Genomic DNA, 20,776 nt, shown 5'->3' with positions numbered 1-20,776 from the left:
CTACTGAACTACATTGAACCAGGCTATTGCCTTCCCTCAAGAAGTACAATTACTAGCCGCGTTGAGAAGTGGTACAATGAAAAGAAAGACGAACTTGAGGCACAGTTACTTTCAGCTGACAAGGTGGCTATAACGTCTGACTGTTGGACTGCATTAACTGCAGAAGTTATATCACAGTTACATGCCACAACATTGACGAAGACTGGCATTTGAAATCAGCTGTCCTGCGAACCCAGGCGATACCAGTAAGACACACCGTAGACAATATAGTGGAAAAGTTGAACGAGGCTGTGTGGACATGGGGTCCTTGACAGCATGTGTCCATGACAACACAAAAAATATCATGGCGGCAAACAATCCCATTCATGCTAAGTGGCATTTTGTTCCATGTTTTGTGCACACTTTACAGTTGGCATTAATAATGGATTTGCCAGCTATATGCACCGAGTCATTGCTGCAGCTGGGAAGCTGGTGAGGCACTTCAATCATAGCACCGTTGCTACCAAAGCACTGGAGAGCAAGCAGCAACAAATGAAACTACCAGCTCACTGGCTAATACAGTCCTGTAAAACAAGATGGAACTTTAAGCGACATGTGTGAAAGACTGTTGGAGTAGCGCTGGGCAGTTACGGCTGTGCTGTCTGATCGCGCAGTGACCAAACTCCAAGATGCCGGAGTTTTGGAACTGAAAGATGAATACTGGCAGCTTATGGAGGATTTAGTGCCAGTCTTGGGACCAATCAAGTGTGCCACTACCATTATGTCTGTAGAAAAAGAGGTCTCCATCTCCAACACGTACCCAATCACCTTCAGTCTGTTCAATTCCCACCTACTGAGAGAAGAGGGTGACAGCAGCCGGCTCCTAGAATTCAAGTCCAAAGTCCAGGCCTCGCTGGATGAAGGAATGAAGGTAATTACCTGCACTAACTGCACTGCTTATTTTAGCCTGTTTATCCCGGATTTTTTATATGAACGCGTTATGTTACGTCCTGTCTTCTCAATTCGTTTGAAACTATCTATTGACTTAATCAGAAGTGCAAATGTACGGTAACTCAAGCGTAGCTATTATTGTGTGCACAGGTTCAGTCCCCGGACTTGGTGTCGTCGGCAGCGCTGATTGCATCAATGTTAGACCCCCGCCACAAACACCTTGGATTTCTTACTTCAGAAAAGAGACTACTTGACAATGCTGAGCTGGTAGAACTGGCAGCAGCTGTGCCATTTAGTGATGTGGCCACTGCTACGGATGAACCGAGTCACGTTATGGCCAGCAGAGATGAAGACAGAGCAATAGCGACCTCTGATGAACAGAGAGTCACGACTCGGCCTGAGGACAGTGCCGCTACAGCCATGGTACTACTCCTTGGGGACCAGTACTTTTCAAATGCATCCAACAGTGCTGAAACAGAGATAAAAAACTTGCTCGGCGACAACCCCGCTCCTCTGGATGTAAACCCTGTTAACTGGTGGAAAGCAAACATGAAACGATTCCCGAGGCTGGCCAAGTTGGCCAGGTAATATTTGTGCATCCCAGGGACTTCAGTGCCATCAGAGAGGGTGTTTTCTGCACCTGGACTTACAGTGAACAGACTGCGCACACGACTCACCCCTGACCACCTAGATATGCTCATTTTCCTAAACAAAAACCAGAAGGTCTTAAATATGTTGTGGTGAGTTTAAGAGTATTTTTCTGCGCTCACAACTCACTCCTGACCACATAGATATGTTATTTTTCTTAAATACAAACCAGTAGGACTTAATTTTATTGTGGAGAGTATTTTTTGTTTTCCTTTTATCCAGTACTTTATGCCTATTTTAAAAAAATACTTTGGTTTGGTCTGCCTTGTTAGTCTAGAAATGGCAGTAATTGCATCCCATTTGACGTTGTTTTGTTTGGCTGCGCCATTTGTTGAATAAGGACAGGCGGACGAGAGCAGCGAGAGCGAGAGCCGTAGTGTTTTCTTATTCTGTCCGATTAAATTTTTTGTGCTTCCTGATTTAATGGTTCACATAAGTAATGTGGCGCTGGAATTGTTTAAATAAAACTTAAACTGAGAAAAAGACATGCATTTTGTATTTATTAATGATTAATCGATTATTGATTGTTAATGTGTTCAACTATCAGTTAAGGAAAACGCGCGAAATTTGCAACCCTAGCAGAAGTATTAGTGATTGTAATGTTACTGACAGGTTTGGACTTGAGGCTAACATAAGATCCTATTTGATATTCCCTGTTGCTTTTAACAGCAGCCAAAATGATAATTAACCCCCTATTGGCCCCTAACAAGTCACAAGAGATTCACCTGAATCTAGCATTATCTTAAGTCAACACTGATGCATAGCCATGCCAACCTACTGGTTTTGTTGAGGTTTGAAGGGCGGTGTTCCAATTTCAAAGTAATTGGTACTTTTAATTGATTTAGAACAGTCTTGATAGCAGTGTCTGTCTTGTCTATAACAGTCACATTGTTGTTATTACTTCTCTGTGGTTCCAGCACTGAGCTTGACAATGGGGTTTGGCTGACTGACCGATCATTAGTCCCCCTGCTATGCTCATTGGTTCGATTGTTTGTTTGTTTTTTTTTGTTTACTTGTCATGATGCCAGATGAATCATTCAACTCTGTGGAGTGGGCGGATTCAAAGGACTGGACCCAGGCAAGGTGCACATTGTTTGTCTACAGCTATACAGTATGTATAGGACAGGACAGTGAATACCATGATACTTGAAACTGAAGTGACCTTTAGATAGGCTCTACTGCCAGGCATGAGCTCACATCGTTATGGTGACAGAGTCAAAGCTGACTTTTGCAGACATGCCAGTACACACACACACACACACAGAGTGAGCTAGTGAAGCAGAGGTGAGGACAGGCACATTGGGCCACAGGCCAGCAAAATACAGAAATCCTCTGTTCTCTGGAATGCGCTCTTGCTCACTCTCCAGCTCTCATTCTCACTCTGGATCTCTGACCTGATTGGGACCCAGAGATGGGCTGCTTTCAAATCAAAATGTGTCCCCAAATAAGGATGAGATTTACATTTTAGCTGCTGATGTCACCTGATCTGTGTCATCCACGTTGATTATGTTGAAGGTTTCTTCCCGGTGGTGGCCAGTGTGCTGTTTTTATCTAGTGAGCACTAAAAAGTGGTTAGCCGTTTATCTGTTAACCATTGAAGATATTTTTGACCAGCACCACATGTTGGTCTGAAGGTTAATTTGCATACACAAAGACAGTGTGATGTGCGCCAGTCTGAGGCCATCAACCAGTTTGTGTGCAGGATGATTAAGACCATATGCTGTCAATCAGTGTTGTAGACAAGAGGTTCAAAGAGGTAGTTTGGTGCTTCGGGTTTGAGTATGTTATTCCATCTAGAGCTACTGTGACAAAATGCATTGAAAAACACTTTGAGGAGAAGAAAGATGACCTAATAGGAAAACTAGCTCTGATCACCAACTGTTGGGGAGCTCTTACAAATGAAAGCTACATTACAGCTACCTGTCACTTCAGTGTTGATTGGGAGCAGGGATTCCTAAGGAGCTGCTTAGCCTGCCTTTAGAGGTTAAATATTAAACCTTCCAGCTAATGGTCATACAGCCAAACTAGTGCAGACATGTACCCTGATATATCTGAAGGGTGGGGTGGAGGTCGGCTGTTTAATATGTTGCTGATGGGACGTCTTACAAACAATCATTTTTGCCAAAACTTGGCACTTGGCACAGCCCCCACAGTCACGCAGGGATCTATACATCATTGTTTTGAATGGAAGTCAAGCTAATTTCATTGAATACCTCAAATAATTTATATTTAATGAGGGAACATTAAATAAGACAGCTTTATTCGTAAATTATGAGTAAGGTAAGGTTGTTGGTTATTTTATGCCATTATTAATGCATTAGACTGAGGATTGCTCTCCCAAAAGCATGCTGTCTTTGCAAGTGTAAATGCACGTTACTCTTAGCATTAATTGTAAACTTGATCATTGCCACCAGTGACCACCTTTTCAATGATAAAGGCAGGACTCCCAAGTATGCATTGAAAGTTCAGAAGAGGCATAAGTAATAGGCTGTTTGCAGACACGACGTTAAATTTAGATGGAGGGCATGAAGTGAAAACCACAATGGACGAGATGAAGGAAAGTTCTTACTGTGTTAGTATAGATTAAATTACGAGAGAAAGGTATAAACAGAAAATGAGAACATATGTTGGATATGACCCTTTCATCTAGAAACCAAATGACAAGCTTAATGCAAGACAGGTTATGTTATTTATGTTCACCTGTCTTATATGAAACTGTTAACACCGATTTAACACGTGGTAGTTGTGTTGCTTGTAGCTATTACTTTAAATCTAACAGCATAGAATTAAAACAGTAGCAAATATTGCACCATTTCCACCATTATCCGACTCAGCTCCTCCCAACCCCGGACAATTAACAAGCCATTTTTTCCGCCTTTTTTCTGTCATTTTCTTGCATTTTCCACCCTTATGAACAATAGTTTTTAGTGCTCGATAAAAGCTTCCTGTGGTTTCTTGGTTTGGTCAGTTTGAGCCACTGTAAATGTCGCAAAACGTAGGCATTTTGAGTGTGTGTTGTAGTGCTTCCTTTGCGGAAAATCACTTCCTGCCATCCATCTGCAGTTCGAGCCACAACAAAAGAGTGACATGACATCACATGCAAACAACCTATCTAGCATCTTAGCTTTGTGAAGGCAGATCCACTTTGAGCATGTAATAGCCAGAGTGACTTGTGACCATCCCATACAGTTCACAAGAGCACTCCAACATGTGAACATCCACAAAGAGAGCAGAAAAAAAATTATGTGCACAGCCAGTCTCTGTTCACACATGTGGTCTTTAGTTTCATTTCATTCCACCACTACGCCAGCAGAATCACTAGCTTTGTGTTAAGCTTGTAGCAGGAGCAGTCCATGGTGAGGAGAGAGCAGTAACCTCTTTTAATCCCTTGCAGAGCTCAAAAGTAAAAGCAGAAAGCAGCAGTCCACAAACCCACTGCCACCACTGTTAATTTTGATCAGCTTCTTCCTGCTTCAAACTGCCGTTATCAGTCAATGCTGTTATCTCAATTAATCTCAAGTCAGCACATCATAAATTACTTAAATTATTCTAATTGAAACCCATCTTATATCTATAGCCCCCCCCCCCCTTGTCTTTCTCTGGTACAGAGTGGTACAGCCTTTTTTTAAAAGTGTGTGTGTGTGTGTGTGTGTGTGTGTGTGTGTGTGTGTGCACTTTAGTGTGTATTTTTAAACACAAGATAAGAAGCAGCTCTGTTTCTGCTCCCACTGGCAATCACAGTACCTTCACACAGACTCCCTGCTTTACTCACAGTTGGTGTCACTGCTAAAAACCAACCAACATGGTTGGTTGGTTTTCAGAAGTTGCCAGGACACTGCATCTTGTACCATGCTTGCACGTAAATTGGGCACACATTGTATGGCATGAGCCTGATTTTAACATAGAATCGCTTGCCCCTGAAGGGCTGAATTTCTCCTAGAACTGTTGTCGTTATAGGTATAGTTTTACAGTTTCACAAAAGATGACTAATTGACTGAACGATCAACAATCTGGCTGTCAGATTATCAGTTGGTTGTCGAGCAGGTCAGAGATTTTGGTTGGTTGTTGGTTGGTTGGCTTGAACAGTTCCACGAAGGGATGGGCAGTATGACCTAAAATTTCAGTCACAGTATGTTTGTTTTTTATGGTGATGGTATTATATCACGGTATTACAAAAATAAAAGGTGCTTTGGAAGGAGCCAACTGCCCCATAATGAAAGTTAAATAGTAAAGGTGATTTGATTCATTCTCAGAGTTGGACAAAGGATGGGATTAGGAAACTCAATAGCATTTAATTGGCAGAAAATCTAAAATCTAAAGTATATTATGAAAGTATAATTCTGCACAACGTGCCTGTTTCAAGTACATTTATATACGACAGCAATAGACACACATACTGATGTAGCAAGCAGCAGAGCAAATTTGAAGTGAATCCTGCTTTGTATTGGTCCTCAAAGCAGTCCAAAGTAAAATTATTAGCCTAAGAGTTTCATAGTTGTCATTGTTGTGTGGACATTCCATCAAGTTAATCCACTGGGTCTTCATTTCCCTAGGATGGTGGGAGTAGATGTAGACTTATGTGTTAGTTCTTGCAGCCAACAACATAGAACTTGGTGTGCTTTACTCAGAACGTTACCTTCTACATCTTCATGTTAATGGAGTTAGTGTTACACTGAGGAAAATGGTAGTTACTGGATGTAACTCCTGTTGGACGCCTATGTGCATAGCCCTCTACCAGCATGTTATTGCAGCCACAATAAAGCACATTATTTTTTAATATGCTAAAACATTTAGCACAGTAATGATGGTACTGCAAAATCCAAGTTGTGGAGACCAGTTACAGTGACCCAGTACAGTGCCCACCCCTAGTTCCTTGGCCTGATTTCCTTCATGGCTGCTGTCAAAATCTGACTCGTTTTCAAAGGAAAAAACACACTGAATCAAATATAAATGTTTACTACTCAGTGTCAACCCTGAGTAAAATTTATTTATCAGTCAATAGGAAACCAAGGCAGCCCTGAGACAAAAGGTGAAAGTAATACTTAGTTCAAAATAAAATTATTGCAGAGATACTGCAAAGTGCAAACCTTCAATTAATAACTTCACTTCAAACTTCATATTAGAAAGTGAAAAACTTAAAATAATAACTTAGATTCATATTTCAAATAACAAAATCAAACAAACAATAGCTGCCTGCTACATTTAGTTGCAAAGTGCAAACAACTGTTACATTTAGCTGTAAAGTGCTGTGGTTGACTTTTAAAATGTGAAATAAACTTATGTATGGACTCAAATACTCAAATGAAATAAACAGCATTAACCAGAGGTCTCCATCTGAAACACTTCTTTCCCTTCCTGTTCTTTCACATACAAAAAGTCAGAAATACACAGTAGCACAAGAAGTTTATGCTTCTGCTGGAGGGCATGATTTGCGGTGGCACTGCATTGGAATAATTCTGTGATTCTCCCAATCCTCGCCAGCAGTTGTGACACTGACTGCAGCTTTAGAGCTGTCTGTGCGGTGAGGTTGATTATAGGTGCAATACACTTAAGATGTTTTAAGTTGCCCAGCTGTGTAGCCGCTACCATGTTAGCAGCATTATCGGTAACTAGTACCACGTCGGTGGTTGCAAGCCCCCATTCCTGTCCAACAGTCTGAAACATCTCATTCACGTCAAGTCCCGTGTGACTTTCATGCATTACTCTAGTTTGTAAAACACAGAACTCCAGCTGTCAATCATCAGTGATATAGTGAGCAGTAAGTGTCACATATGATTGAGTTGCTCTTGATGTTCATCCATCACGTTAGTGCCACTCTCGATGCTTTCTTCAAGCCCTCCACAGCATTTTTGTAGGCACCACTTTCTTAGTAAAAAGGCAGTGAGATGGTATTGTATTCTTGGGCTCAACTGTATGCGTCATGTTCCTAAAGCTTTCATTATCAATGAGGCTGTAGAGACGCAGATCTTTTGAAATGAAATACGCTATGTTCTGAGTCATTTTCTTTGCCCATTCCAAGTTAGCTTGAAGTTTAGAACATTGCTGCAGAGTTCATTAGTTTGCCAGAAGGCTTGGAGCTACTGGGAGTTGCTTTTCCAAATCTATCTCCGGATGATGGAGTATCACATGTGTCCTCAAGTTTGTAGTGTTTCCAAAATACTTCACCTTTTGCTTTGCAAAGCTTGCATATTGCATTAGTCTTGTCAAGCTCATTCTTCCCTTCGAGATTATAAAGTCCAAAGTATGTCGAAGTGATTTCTTTCATTGTCGCCCGGGCAGGTTATGTTTGCTTTTCTCTACAGTACTCCATTGCCCTGGTCGCTTAACTTGCTTATTGTTCATCCCAGGGAGGTGGGCTTGAGTGGAAACCAGCATGGTGTCATAGAGCCATCTATGAAATTTAGCAAATTAACACATGGCAGGAAAACAATGGAAAACAGCATCGTTCCATGACTGAAAAGTGTGAATTGATTCTTGGAATTTTTGAAGCGACTCTGAATCGTCCAAGATACAATCGTGCTTCTTCTGTGGATCTATTTTTTGCACACCCCAAATGTTTTTCTTTTTTCTTTCTCACTTTCCACTCATAGTAGAAAAGCACAAAATAATGCCCAGGGGCGCACATAACTTTTTTTAGTCAGACAAGTGACTCACCCCATGTATAGCATGGTCTTAATAAACATAGTCATCATTGCTGTCCTCCTTGTGTCTGTCACTGTCTTCTGCTTCAGCTTCCTGCATGATGAAGATGCACCTCCCAGTCCCAGGTTGAGTGTGGGACTGGCCTGGCATGTGCAGTTCAGTCAGCAATCAATTCAGTCAGTACAAGGTAAACTCTCCATTGTTGTAAACAGATACAGTGTAAAAAGTTTTTTTTCTTGGTTTTTGTGATCCATCAAAGAGCAGCCCCCAAAATTCAGCAGACTGCAACTGCAACTCTTACACAAAAATGGATATGGATATTGCAGTGCTCTCTAATATCCATGTTCCACCATCACGTGAATGATATGCACCTCCGACATTCACTGTAATAATCTAAGCTAAACCGTCTTCTAGCAAACGTCATCTCATGTCAGATTGACTTACTGGTCATTTTCAATCAATGAAAGTGACGTGAGTTTCCAATTGGTGCTGGTCCACTCATCCTGCAAGATTTCAATGTTATGGACAAACAGGAGGAATTCTGTACCAGCTTAATGTCTTGTTTTTTGGACACCTCACAGTAGGTCAATTCATTTAGTCAAATTTCTTGATGAGAAATATGAGTTAATGACCAGTGACAGTGCATGTGACCTGGTACACAAAGGCACGTTTTGAAACTTACTGATTAACGCATTTTTGGATTTTTGTCATGCGTGTGTATCTGTGTACCAGTGATGTGCACCCCTGATTATGCAGCGTTTCTCCATTTGTCAACAATGTTGAGGATGTGGTTTGAAAAATCCTTTAAAAAGAAAAAAAAAAAATACTGGGTACTTATGGTTGTATTATAATAAACTCAAGTGGCCCATTGCAGTCAGTCAGTGCTGAATAGAGGCGATTTTGGCAACAGTGATTTTCTCCACAGTCCTTGTAGTCCATTGCAGTCTGTTCTTGTCCTGTTTGGTGTCAGACCCAAACCAGATGATGATGGATGTACATAGAACAGACTGGATTATTCCTATGTAGAGCTGGATGAGCAGCAACAGAGGCAGGTTGAACTTCCTGAGCATATTCAGGAAGTACATCCTCCTTTGTTCCTTCTTGATAATTGAGGCTATGTTTGAAGTCCACCTTAGGTCCTTAGAGAGGGTGGATCCCAGAAACCTAAAGGTTTTCACAGTGGAAACAATGTTGTTGAGGATGGTGATGGGGGCAGTTTTGAGGGGCTTCTCCTGAAGTCCACAGTGTTCATCTCCAGGTTGTTCTGACTACAGATCAACCAGCCATTATATTCATTACATGAAGGATATGTACTCGCCACATGTTTCACTTGTGATATTGAGAGAGGCTACTGGCAAGTGAGACAGTTGGTAGGAGAGGGTGATTGAGGAAAAAATGGATGGCAAAGATAATGTAAATGCAGTTGCACTTATGCTTGGCAGATTTGTCGCTATCGCTCCGTGTGATGACATGGCATATTTTATGTAAAAGTACGACTGTGACCAACATTGCTTTTCAGTCAGTATGGGTAAGCGTCATCTCATTTGGTGAGGTGCTTGCACAAACTTTTTTCTTTTGGTAGTTACATTCGCTCACATTCATCCCTCTTCTTCCTCTTTTTTTTTGTGTTTGGCATTTGTCGTTTGAGTGAATGGCTTTTCGTCACTAGATGTTACAGCTAATGTTCTACATAGGTTGGTGGGTTCAGGAGATCTGGATGTTTTACACAGAGGCATTTGTTGAAATTCGATCAAGGAGAACAGAGATCAGCTGTACAAAGAGAGTCTGTGTAAAGACACCCAATTCTGAAGGACACTTCCAGTTGGGGAGTATTTAACCCTTACTAGATCCACGAGGTTTACTCCATGTCCAAGTAAGGTTAATCTTTACTCATCTATACATATGTTAGGATTCTAGTGGGTGTTGAATCACAAACAAGAAACTATGCCTACCTTATCCATGTTGTATGGCTCGCTCAGGGGCGTGTACCCAGCAGGTCCTAAGACAGGCTTATTCAGCTAAGTCACTGGTCTGAGGGCAGAGATCCAGTAAGTCACAGCTATATCACACATAATACAGGCTTTTCCAGCCAAACTGGGTGTCAAAACCAAACCCTGCTCCATACTCTCTCCTGCATCAACAGCATGTTCACCCAGGAACACTGATCTTCACAAGACAGCTTTCAGTCAGATTGTACAGGTCACTGCTCAAAGTAGGTCACAGCTCTGTTTCTGCTGGCATTCCATATCATTAGAACAATAGTATTTTAATGAGCCTGCTTCCAAGCAGGAGAAGATACATTTATTCAGCATGGAAAGTGCCACTCTTAACCTGTCTCTTTCTCCAAAATGTCAACATTCTGGATCACCTGCCTAGAGTTTGTGAATTATACAACTACTAAAAAAGTAAAAAACAACTTAATTTAATCAATATGCATTTCTCATAAAAAGCATTCAACTCATTTTCAGTATTGTTATATGTATAAAATCAGGTATTTTGTGTTGAAACTTTAATACGCATGCACACACATTTGATAACAAAATGCTCAAAAGTTGATTATTATCCCTCTACGTTTGTGCTGCCAGTCAGATTTTTTGTTGTTTGTATTAATTTCAGGCTTGACCTGGTTACTCAGGTAACAGCTCATGTCAGCAATTTTTTCGGAGCCTGGTGATTCTTTCTCCCCTGTGTTCAAACCCACCTGCTATTGCTCAGTTAAGTCAGCAGAGACTCAAACAACAGATTTGTAAAGCAAGTATTAACCCGTGGTGTGATGGTCCCTGTACACATTTCCAGTGGCTGTTATCGCATGGTTCGCTTCGACTGTTTACTTTTTTTGTTAGTAACTAGTAATCCATCAGGATGATTTCCAGTCATTTGTTTTCCTTGCTTGGGGCCTCTGACTGAGTTTCAACAGCCTAATGTTTATCCCTACTGTGCGTTATATCCATCATAATAGTGTTAACAGTTAAGTGTTTGTTGTTGTTGGAGGAAGGCTGCCCCCTCAGCAGAGCAGCTTTAATGTTCCTATACTTTCCTCTGCTCAGTGATGTCTTAGCATCAGACACTGACTGCTCAGACTGCATGGCCTTTGTAAGTGTTTTATGGCCCGTACCACATGCTTCCTTTGCCTCCACACACCTGCTGTTCTTTTTTCCTAAGTCAAACCTCTTTGGAAGACTCAAGCTAGAAATGTATCTTTGATCTCATAAACCTAAAAATTCCATTCAGAGAAGACTGTTTGAGGTCACAGATGAATATTTCTTCATTGACATAACACAAACTGATATTTTGTGTTAGAATGTTTTATTTATTTTGTTGGGTTTTTATTTATCTTTAAAAATCCTTGAATTGGAAAGTTGGATCGCAGAACAATAAAACGAAGATATTAGTGTGCTTCAGAGCTCTATGATGTAGATAGAAAAAAATCAATGCAAAATCTATGCAAAATTAAGTGTATAATTACAACAATAAAAAATGACATCTGCACAAGCCTTAAGAGAATGTTGGTGTTTCTGAACATCAATTTATGTGAGATGTAGTTTGAGCATCATGTTTGGGTTATTGTTACCCTTACATGTTGAACAATGATGCCAATCAGTTTCACGCAGTGTGGATCCAGTTTTGCTAGAGAAGAAGAAAGACGAAATCTGGTATCTGAATTAGTAGAGAGAGTGGGAGTGGGCATACCTATTTTAAAGTAGCAGTAGTGGTAGTATTAGTATTTTGTTACAGTGGTCATACTGCACTGTTGTTCACAGTTTTTCAAAGCTTTACACTGATACACACACACACACACACACACTCACTCCCCTCCCCCATCAGTGGAATTTTGTTCCCAGGGCTGCTTGGCATTCCTCACTGCTGCATCATGGGACCTTTGCCTTGTGTGTGCACGTGCGCGTGCGTGTGCGCATGCACTGGTAGATATGCAGTCCTCCTGTTAAGAGATGGCATATCAAACATTCTGTTGTTGTGGCACTGAAAGATAAGGCATCCATCCATCTCTCTCACCATCGTCATCCATCCACTCCTCCCTCCCATCACATAGTACTAGTCTAGGATATACATAGTACTCCGTTCTTTGTGTGTGTGTGTGTGTGTGTGTGTGTGTGTGTGTGTGTGTGGCCATGTATTCCTCATTCCATGCATAAATCTGTTTACACAGTCACAGTGTGGGGACTGGCCTTCCTTAAGGGACAAAAGACAAGTCCCCACAATCTAAATCATTTAATATTAGGGTGTAGACTTAGGTTAAGATTAGGTAAGGGTGTAGTGGTTATAGTTATGGTTAGGGTAAGTCTCCAGGAAATGAATGTAAGTCTATGTAATATCTCATAGATTATGGAAACATGACTCTGTGTGTGTGTGTGTGTGTGTGTGTGTGTGTGTGTGTGTGTGTGTGTGTGTGTGTGTGTATGAGTCAGTCTTGAGCAGAACTGAGCCTTTGCAAATCAGTTTTGAAAATAACTGTGCTGTAGTTTGTCAGGGACATCAGCAGGTTCCATGTTAACAGGCATAGCAAATATGTTTAGTTGTCAGTTTTGTTTTCATTTCATGTCCTGAAACCTCTCTCCAAATGCCTGAAGGAGTTTTGCACACTGACCAGTATATTCTGATGTCATAGCAGGCTAATCACTTGGATCGAGACTGAGATGACTAATTTCTTTTTTGACCAATGCAGTTAATCCCTGTTGTGGGCCAACCATGGCTGGTGTTCCATCTGTGGCAAGGCCACTTAACTTTTCAAATGGTAGTTCAATTTGTTCATTGCTCAAACAAATCACCAGATATCAATTCCTCCCTCATATCAGACTTTATGTAACAGTTGCAATCGATATTAAGGTCCTCCTCCTTGTATACCAAGATCTTAATGGACTACAACCATTGGCTAACTCCCTTGTTTACTATTTGTCTTTAAGAACACTATGATCGACTGCTGCTGGTTTATTGGAGGTTCCCAGCAACAGAAAATCAGGATGCAGCCTTTGTCAGTTATGCCCCAGAGCTACAGTGGTGTGAAAAAGTGTTTGCCCCTTCCTGATTTCTTATTTTTTTCCATGTTTATCACACTTAAATGTTTCAGATTATCAAACAAATTTAAATATTAGACAAAGATAACATAAGTAAACACTAAATGCAGTTTTTAAATGAAGGTGTTTGTTATTAAGGGGAAAAACAGAAATTAACTGTGGTTTATCACATCTTTGGAAAGCTGAGTTCAATTTCTCTAGCCACACCCAGGTCTGATAACTGCCACACCTGTTCTCAATCAAGAAATCACTTAAATAGGACCTGCCTGACAAAGTGAAGTAGACCAAAAGAGCCTCAAAAGCTAAACATCATGCTGCGATCCGAAGACATTCGGAAACAAATGAGAAACAAAGTAATTGAGTCTGGAAAAGGTTATAAAGCCATTTCTAAAGCTTTGGGACTTCAGTAAACCACAGTGAGAGCCATTATCCACAAATGGCAAAAACATGAAACAGTTGTGAACCTTCCCCGGAGTGGCCGGCCGCCCAAAATTACCCCAGGAGTACAGCGATGACTCATCCAAGAGGTCACAAAAGACCCCACAACAACATCCAAAGAACTGCAGGCCTACATCTGGCATAAAAGTAACACAGCATTTCAGAAAGAGAACATCATACCAACAGTAAAATGTGGTGGTAGTGTGATGATCTGGGGCTGTTTTGCTGCTTCAGGACCTGGAAGACTTGCTGTGGTAAATGGAACCATGAATTCTGCTGTCTACTGAAAAATCCTGAAGGAGAATGTCTGGCCATCTGCACGTGACCTCAAGCTGAAGCGCACTTGGGTTCTGCAGCAGAACAATGATCCAAAACACACCAGCAAGTCCACCTCTGAATGGCTTAAGAAAAACAAAATGAAGACTTTGGAATGGCCTAGTCAAAGTCCTGACCTGCATCTCATTGAGATGCTGTGGCATGACCTTAAAAAGGCGGTTCGTGCTCGCAAACCCTCCAATGTGGCTGAATTACAACAATTCTGCAAAGATGAGTGGGCCAAAATTCCTCCACAGCACTGTAAAAGACTCATTGCCAGTTATTGCAAACGCTTGATTGCAGTTGTTGCAGCTAAGGGTGGCCCAACCAGTTTTTAAATTTAGGGGGCAATCCCTTTTTCACACAGGGCCATGTAGGTTTGGATTTTTTTTTCCCCTTAATAATAAACACCTTCATTTAAAAACTGCATTATGTGTTATCTTTGTCTAATATTTTAATTTGTTTGATGACCTTTTTTAGCCTTATTTTTACTATTATTAGAAAAGTGGGTTTAATTCTTCATCTCATATTCCATTAATTTTCTATCACTGTTTTTATGTTATTCTGTGTCTTTTTTATGTGAAGCACTTAGTACATGTCTGTGCCTTGCTCACTACAAAACCTATGTAACGCTGTCTCTGTCAGAATGCAGTCTTGTGAAAGCTGCTTTTTGACCACACAAACTCTGCAGTGTTTCCCACAGGATTTTAGGAGACTGTGGTGGGAGGGTCTCTGACCCTCGGGGTTGGGTGTGTGTGTACGTTTTCAAGCCTGATGTATCTCTTTAGGGCATTTTGAGACCACTGAATGTAATATAAATTGCTGTATATGAACATAACAGGTTGGTATCATCCTTAAGAACATACAAAGGCATATCAGGAATATTGGATTTGGATTTTACCAATAATTTGCTCAAACCTGGGTCAGACGCCCGTACTCCAATCAGATGTCACTTTCTGTCAGATGCACACACACGCACAGCGAGAGAGAGAGAGAGAGAGAGAGAGAGAGAGAGAGAGAGAGAGAGAGAGAGAGAGAGAGAGAGAGAGATCGCCAGACAGTGCAAGAGAGGTGGCATGTCCTCTTAATCTTCAGAAATGCTCTGATTCAGACTGTTTTCTCCCCGTTTTTTGTTTTTTGTTTTTTTTTACACTTATATCTTTACAAATACAGCAGTAAGAGACCGACTTTCCCTTTTTGTTTTTTTGGCATCAGCCTTGCGATGGGCCCCCTCATAACCGTGGGCCCGGGGCAGCCGCACCCTCTGCCCCCCCGCCGGCTCCACTACAGCTTTTAAGCCATAACCTCACCCCTCTTCACCGATAAGGCTGTGGCAGAGTCACTGACTCAGTGCTGTCGGATCCCTCTTTTCTTTTTCTTTTCTTTTTCTTTCTCGCCGACGAGAGATATTAAATAATTAATTTCATGTTAATTTTTATAAACGGGTAGAGAGAGAGCACAAACGACAGAGGGATGAGAGAGAGAAATAGCGCGAGCGGGAGAGGGAGAAATAGCGGACAAGTAGCTAGCTACCGGGAAATCAGCACCAGGGATAGCGGAAAGTTAGACTCTGTTTGGTATGTTAGAAGTTGACTGGTGCAATGAGATCAGCAACATGGCCGAGACTGCTCCGTTATCGAACTTGATACCTGCCCAAAAGAGAAGTTACACTTATCTCACACAATCTTGAAATGCCGTCCCGGCCTGCTGTCATGTATGGATCATAGACTGTATGGATGCGGTGTCGCCGGATCGCGCCAAATGCAGCAGACAGTAGGACCGTCTATGAACGCGACCTGTTGGCGCGTGCGTGTGTGTTCACGCGCGCGCTCTCGCTCGCGGGCTATAGAGTAGAGTAGGCTACAGCTGTGTAATTGGCTGACTGACGGATCTGGTTATTATTATTATTATTTTTTAGGTGGGGAGGAGGGTGGAAAGCGGGGGGGTGGGGGGGGTGGGGACGAGACTGTGGCGGGCCCAAACGAGACTGTGGAGGGCCGCCACAGTCTCCTTAATTGGTGGGAAACACTGCTCTGCATGAAGAGTGTTAACTTTGTCCCAGCGCGTTTGTCCTTGCAGCTCAGTTTAGCATGTACAGAGCTGTGATGATACTTGAGATTGGCCATTTTCATCACTGCAAGCACATCCCCCAAAAGGTCATAATCCATGATATACTGTCAGCCAGTAAACCATGTACTTATTTAGTACAATAACTTGGTCTGGTTGTGAACAAGCAGTGACTGGACAGTCATGCAATTACCAGCCAGTTTGGACCCTCAGAAAATCAACCACTGAGCAACACCAGTAAACTAATCAGACTTTCTAAGCTGCCAGTCAGGCCACCAGTTTTTTATAACTTAGACATGTTTTGCATAGTTTTCACGATCGAGAAGAGAGTGACAAGAAAACATAAAGGATTTATGCAGAACTTCCAAATAAAAGAAGAAAAAAATTAAATTAAATTAAATTAATTAAATTAAATTAAATTAAATTAAATTAAATTAATTAAAGTAGTACAGCATACTTATTTTAAACCATTTCTTAATTGACTTTACTTAAACTGTATTGTGATACTGTTATGTTGATAAAAATAACATACACCAGGATAGAAGATTTTGCCACACCTACTTCACTTGTTAATTCTGTGTCATTTTGACTGTCATGACATGTTTGTTTGTATTGCCGCAATGCAAACTCTCCTTCCTGTGTCTGTGCCCTGTGAAAGAGCGCAAATCATCTTCCAAAGGACAAAAAATATGTCCTGAAGAGTGTGTTTTGCATCACAATGTGTAAATGAGACATAACATGAAACGATAGTTCGTTGTCTATTGTCATACACTACAGAAATCTTAATATATATCATATTGTGTATGTGCGTAGGTGATATTTGATTTATATGATTTTGTGCTATGATGAGAAGTCCTGTCTGCTGTGAAAAAGGCCAACTTTCAGCAGCTTCTGCCAACTTTGTTTCATTTTTTTTTTTAATCTTTGATAATAACATTGTGCTCGCTCAGTCACTTTTGCTGAGTTCTGGAAACACTACAACCTGTAAGTCAAAGTAACCAGTTAGTAAGTTGATAGCCCAGTCGATAAGTTCAGTAATTAGCCAGAATATAGATCATTCAGTCCACCAGTTAGTTTTGTGGTTTCCTTTACTACGAAGCAAGTTCAGCATACCCAGGATATCTTTTATCTTTATCTGTTTGACTTCACAAAGCCTAACAGCCACAATCAAACCAACCGGTCACATGACAGTGGTTATCAACCATGGTTGGTGCAAACAAGGCCAAGTCTTCTGGCAGCATAGCAGCATATTTTACTAATGAAAAACAAGCTGTAATATCAGACAAATGCGGAGAAGTTGAACACTTAATCTGGGCTAAAAGCAATCATCGTTGGGGCACAAGCAGATCTGACTATAATTATATTTGTGTATTCCATTATATAATTGTTAAATTAAATATTATAATTAATATGTTGCTTGTATTCTTATGCCATTTATGACAGTACCCCCATACCCCAGTAAGAGGTGGTATCCATGGTTTAAACCTTGAGGTTTAATCCCAAATGCTGCTTTGTAACATAGGCCTTTATGGCTGATAGTTTACTCCATTTCATCATTGCTGAATGGCAATGACAACTCTTCTTTTGATGAAGTTGCCTTCTAATTAATTTTGGAAGCATGTTGGGATTCAGAATTTCACCAGTCAGAATACATTAATGACATAAATGTCCTGCTTTATCCACAGGTAAAGGTATCATGGCTACCCTGTTTACTAAACTGCCCTCCTAGACTTGCCTGAGACATAGAGATACATACCTAAACATCCCTTGAGTTCACACAAACACACCCACTTTGGACTCTTGGTGTGTGTGAGGAATGACAACCTCCCATCTGAATGGCCATGTTGCTGGAGAGGGAGGAGGAGGAGATGAAGAGCTGAGGGCAGGACAACAGCACCGGGAAATGGCCGTCGACTGTCCAGGAGAACTGGGGAGTCGAACGCTACCTGTCCGACGATCTGCACAGCTGGAGAGAATACGACAGCATCAGGTATGCACGCACGCACACACACACACACACACACACACACACACACACACACTTCTTTAGTTATAAAGGACATCTAAGAGCAGCCACAGCTTATCAAATATAGCACAAATAATAGACCAGTGTGCTGTGTTACAAGTGCTACACCAGTGCGACTAGCTGACAGCAGTGATGGAATGTAACTAAATTATTGTTGTTCAGTACGACTCTGAGGTCGTTAAGAGAATTTGCCCCATTTCACCACTGTTCAACAGGTACTTGAATTATTTTGCATTGAGTTTTTCTTCCACAAGCCTTCTTTGACCCCTGCGTTCAGTAAAAGGTCCTCAACTTATTGCAAGTTCAAACTTGGCCTATTTAACGTAAATTATTAAGTTGTGAGTTATGGATTACTAATATATATGTGGTTGCACCACAGACATAAGTTACAACAAAACTCTAAATTGTTACACATGCCCCTCAGGGTGGCCGATATGACCTAAAATTGATATCACACTATTTCTTTAGCTTTTTTACGATGACAGTATTGTCAGGGTATCACAAAAATAGAAAGGATACTCTACTCAAAACATGATTCTACCCCTTTTTACTCTGTTAACAATGTAAGGAAACACATTTTAGGAAAGAAAAAAAGAAAAAAAAAAATATTAAAAAATAGATGTGTGTATTGGCTCCAAATAGGAATGAAAATGAAGTATAGACCTACATGTGCTGAGAACTATGCTTCTACCTAGAGAAGCATACCTTTTCCTTTTTCTTTCTTTTTTATTTTGGCAGATTCAGCAGTTTTGTTTGCATTAGCCATTAGGTGAAAAACCTTTAAATAGGAAAAAAACACACAAAAAGAGCAATATATGCTATTGTAAATACATGTAAATAGCAACAAATTTGTAAATTGTAAGATGTAACATCAGACATCAACATTTTATTTATACATTTTCCAAATTAAATGCAAATAAAGCTAATGCCTACCTGTCAGAACCTTTAACTGTAACATCATGTAATGCATGTATTTTTTACTGTATTCAGATCATATTTATTCGAAGTAATATACAGAACTATACAGTTCTTTTTAAGCAACAATTCTTAAACCATCATAAGCCCATAATATGATGTAACTATACCATGCATAGTTTTATCATTCATTTTTTACCATGTCTGTGAGCACAATTAAACCAGAATATACTTCAAATGCCAATTAATCAATAATCAACATTTTTATCATCACCGCTCCCCGTGCTTCTACTGACAAGCATCAGATTCACAAATCAATCAGCAGCTAATAGCTACCTATATTCTAAAATAAACAAACCCTCTGGCACGCACAAACTTTAAACAGTTTATTAATCCATCGACCAAACTTGCTCGGCAGCAGCAAATCTTCGTCAGGAAAACAGTCTCTCAACTAATTGAAAGTTCAGCATCTTACCAGCTGCCTCTCCGGATTTGTAGGCACATCCCTCCTGCACAGCCTTACCGCAGCTTGCTGTTAACTTCTTCTCTTTGCACAGTGTGTGCTAGCGTGGTGCTAACGCTAGCGTTTTGCATCCAGACTGCTCTCCCTGCGATGCTGTCTGAGCAGCACTTAAGCCGGCCAAACGTTCTGTCCAGATTACTTTTTAAAACTCCGTCCATCAGTGAATTCCTGCCATTACTCCTTTTTTTGGGGGGAAATTCTTTGCTTATGTATTTTTTTTATTTTTTAAGTGTTTTTTTCCCCAATCCTTTCCCAGAGAACTCCAGTTTGACTTGACAATAATGTATATTACTTATTAAATATAATGTGATTACTGTATTTTCCGGACTACAAGTTTCACTTTTTTCATAGTTTGGCTGGTCCTGCCCACCTAGTCAGGTGCAACTTATATATCAAAATATGTAAAATTTAACATGTTTTTAAATGTTAATTCATACTGACTGACATGAACCAAGGAGTAAACATTACCGTATACAGCTGCGAGAGGGTGCTCTAGGCTTGTGCCAACTATATGTTGCTCCTGTACCACTGAAAAAATTAACTGAATGCTGAATGCCGAGTCTGACGGCAACCTCGCAGAAGAGGAGACAGCACTTCATCTTCCTCCGGAGTTGGTGGAGTTGTTAAGAAGCGACACAGAGGATGAAGAATTCAATTCAAATTCAAGTACATCAAACTTTTTTTTTTTTATATTGAAGCAACTTCATTCCAAGTCAGTGCTATCAGTGATTAGTAAAACTGTCTGTCAAACAGAGAGGCAGGCAAAAAATGTTACGTTCCATTGCTAATTAAAAGAGCTCTCTACTCCAAAACTAATATAGCAACTAAAACAAACAAAAAAAACACAAAAAGGAGGTGTTGAGAGTGAGTTTATGTTCATCTATGTGTGTGTCAATTTAGACTCAATTGCAGGACAAACTGTTATCTAAAAATTCTGTTACATGTCCATGTGTGATGTGGCATCTCTTACTGATCCTTAGCAGTTCTATTTCTGACTGTAGCAGAAAGCTCCGCTGCGTTTGAGCTTCAGAAATGCTTGGGAAAATGTAGCTTGTGACGGTCCTGCACTACTTGATCAATAAAAGAGCTGAGAAACTGAAAAGCTTCTTGATTCAGGAAACAGCAACCACCACCATGCTACTTAGATAAGTAATAAAAATAGTAACACTGCTACTTTTAGTGCCACTGCTGCTAAACACCGGCTGACACACATACTAACACAATATAGTTTGGCAAGAA

At 40.6% G+C, this 20,776-nt stretch overlaps 1 protein-coding gene across 1 annotated transcript in view; it reads left to right on the top strand.

The window, feature by feature from the left end:
* The window catches only part of pals1a (protein associated with LIN7 1, MAGUK p55 family member a), a 41,969-nt gene that overhangs the window by 3,105 nt on the left and 18,088 nt on the right, over positions 1-20,776 (top strand). The window contains exon 2 of the mRNA XM_076749393.1: positions 17,759-18,063. Within this exon, the coding sequence (XP_076605508.1) occupies positions 17,890-18,063 (174 nt within the window). The 5' untranslated portion in view covers positions 17,759-17,889. The remainder of the gene's footprint in view (positions 1-17,758; positions 18,064-20,776) is intronic.

The sequence above is a fragment of the Chaetodon auriga genome, chromosome 14 (assembly GCF_051107435.1).
Source record: "Chaetodon auriga isolate fChaAug3 chromosome 14, fChaAug3.hap1, whole genome shotgun sequence".
NCBI classification, from domain to species: Eukaryota; Metazoa; Chordata; class Actinopteri; order Chaetodontiformes; family Chaetodontidae; genus Chaetodon; species Chaetodon auriga.
The sequence above is the reverse complement of the archived record's forward strand: the minus strand, read 5'-3'. Positions and strand labels throughout refer to the sequence as shown.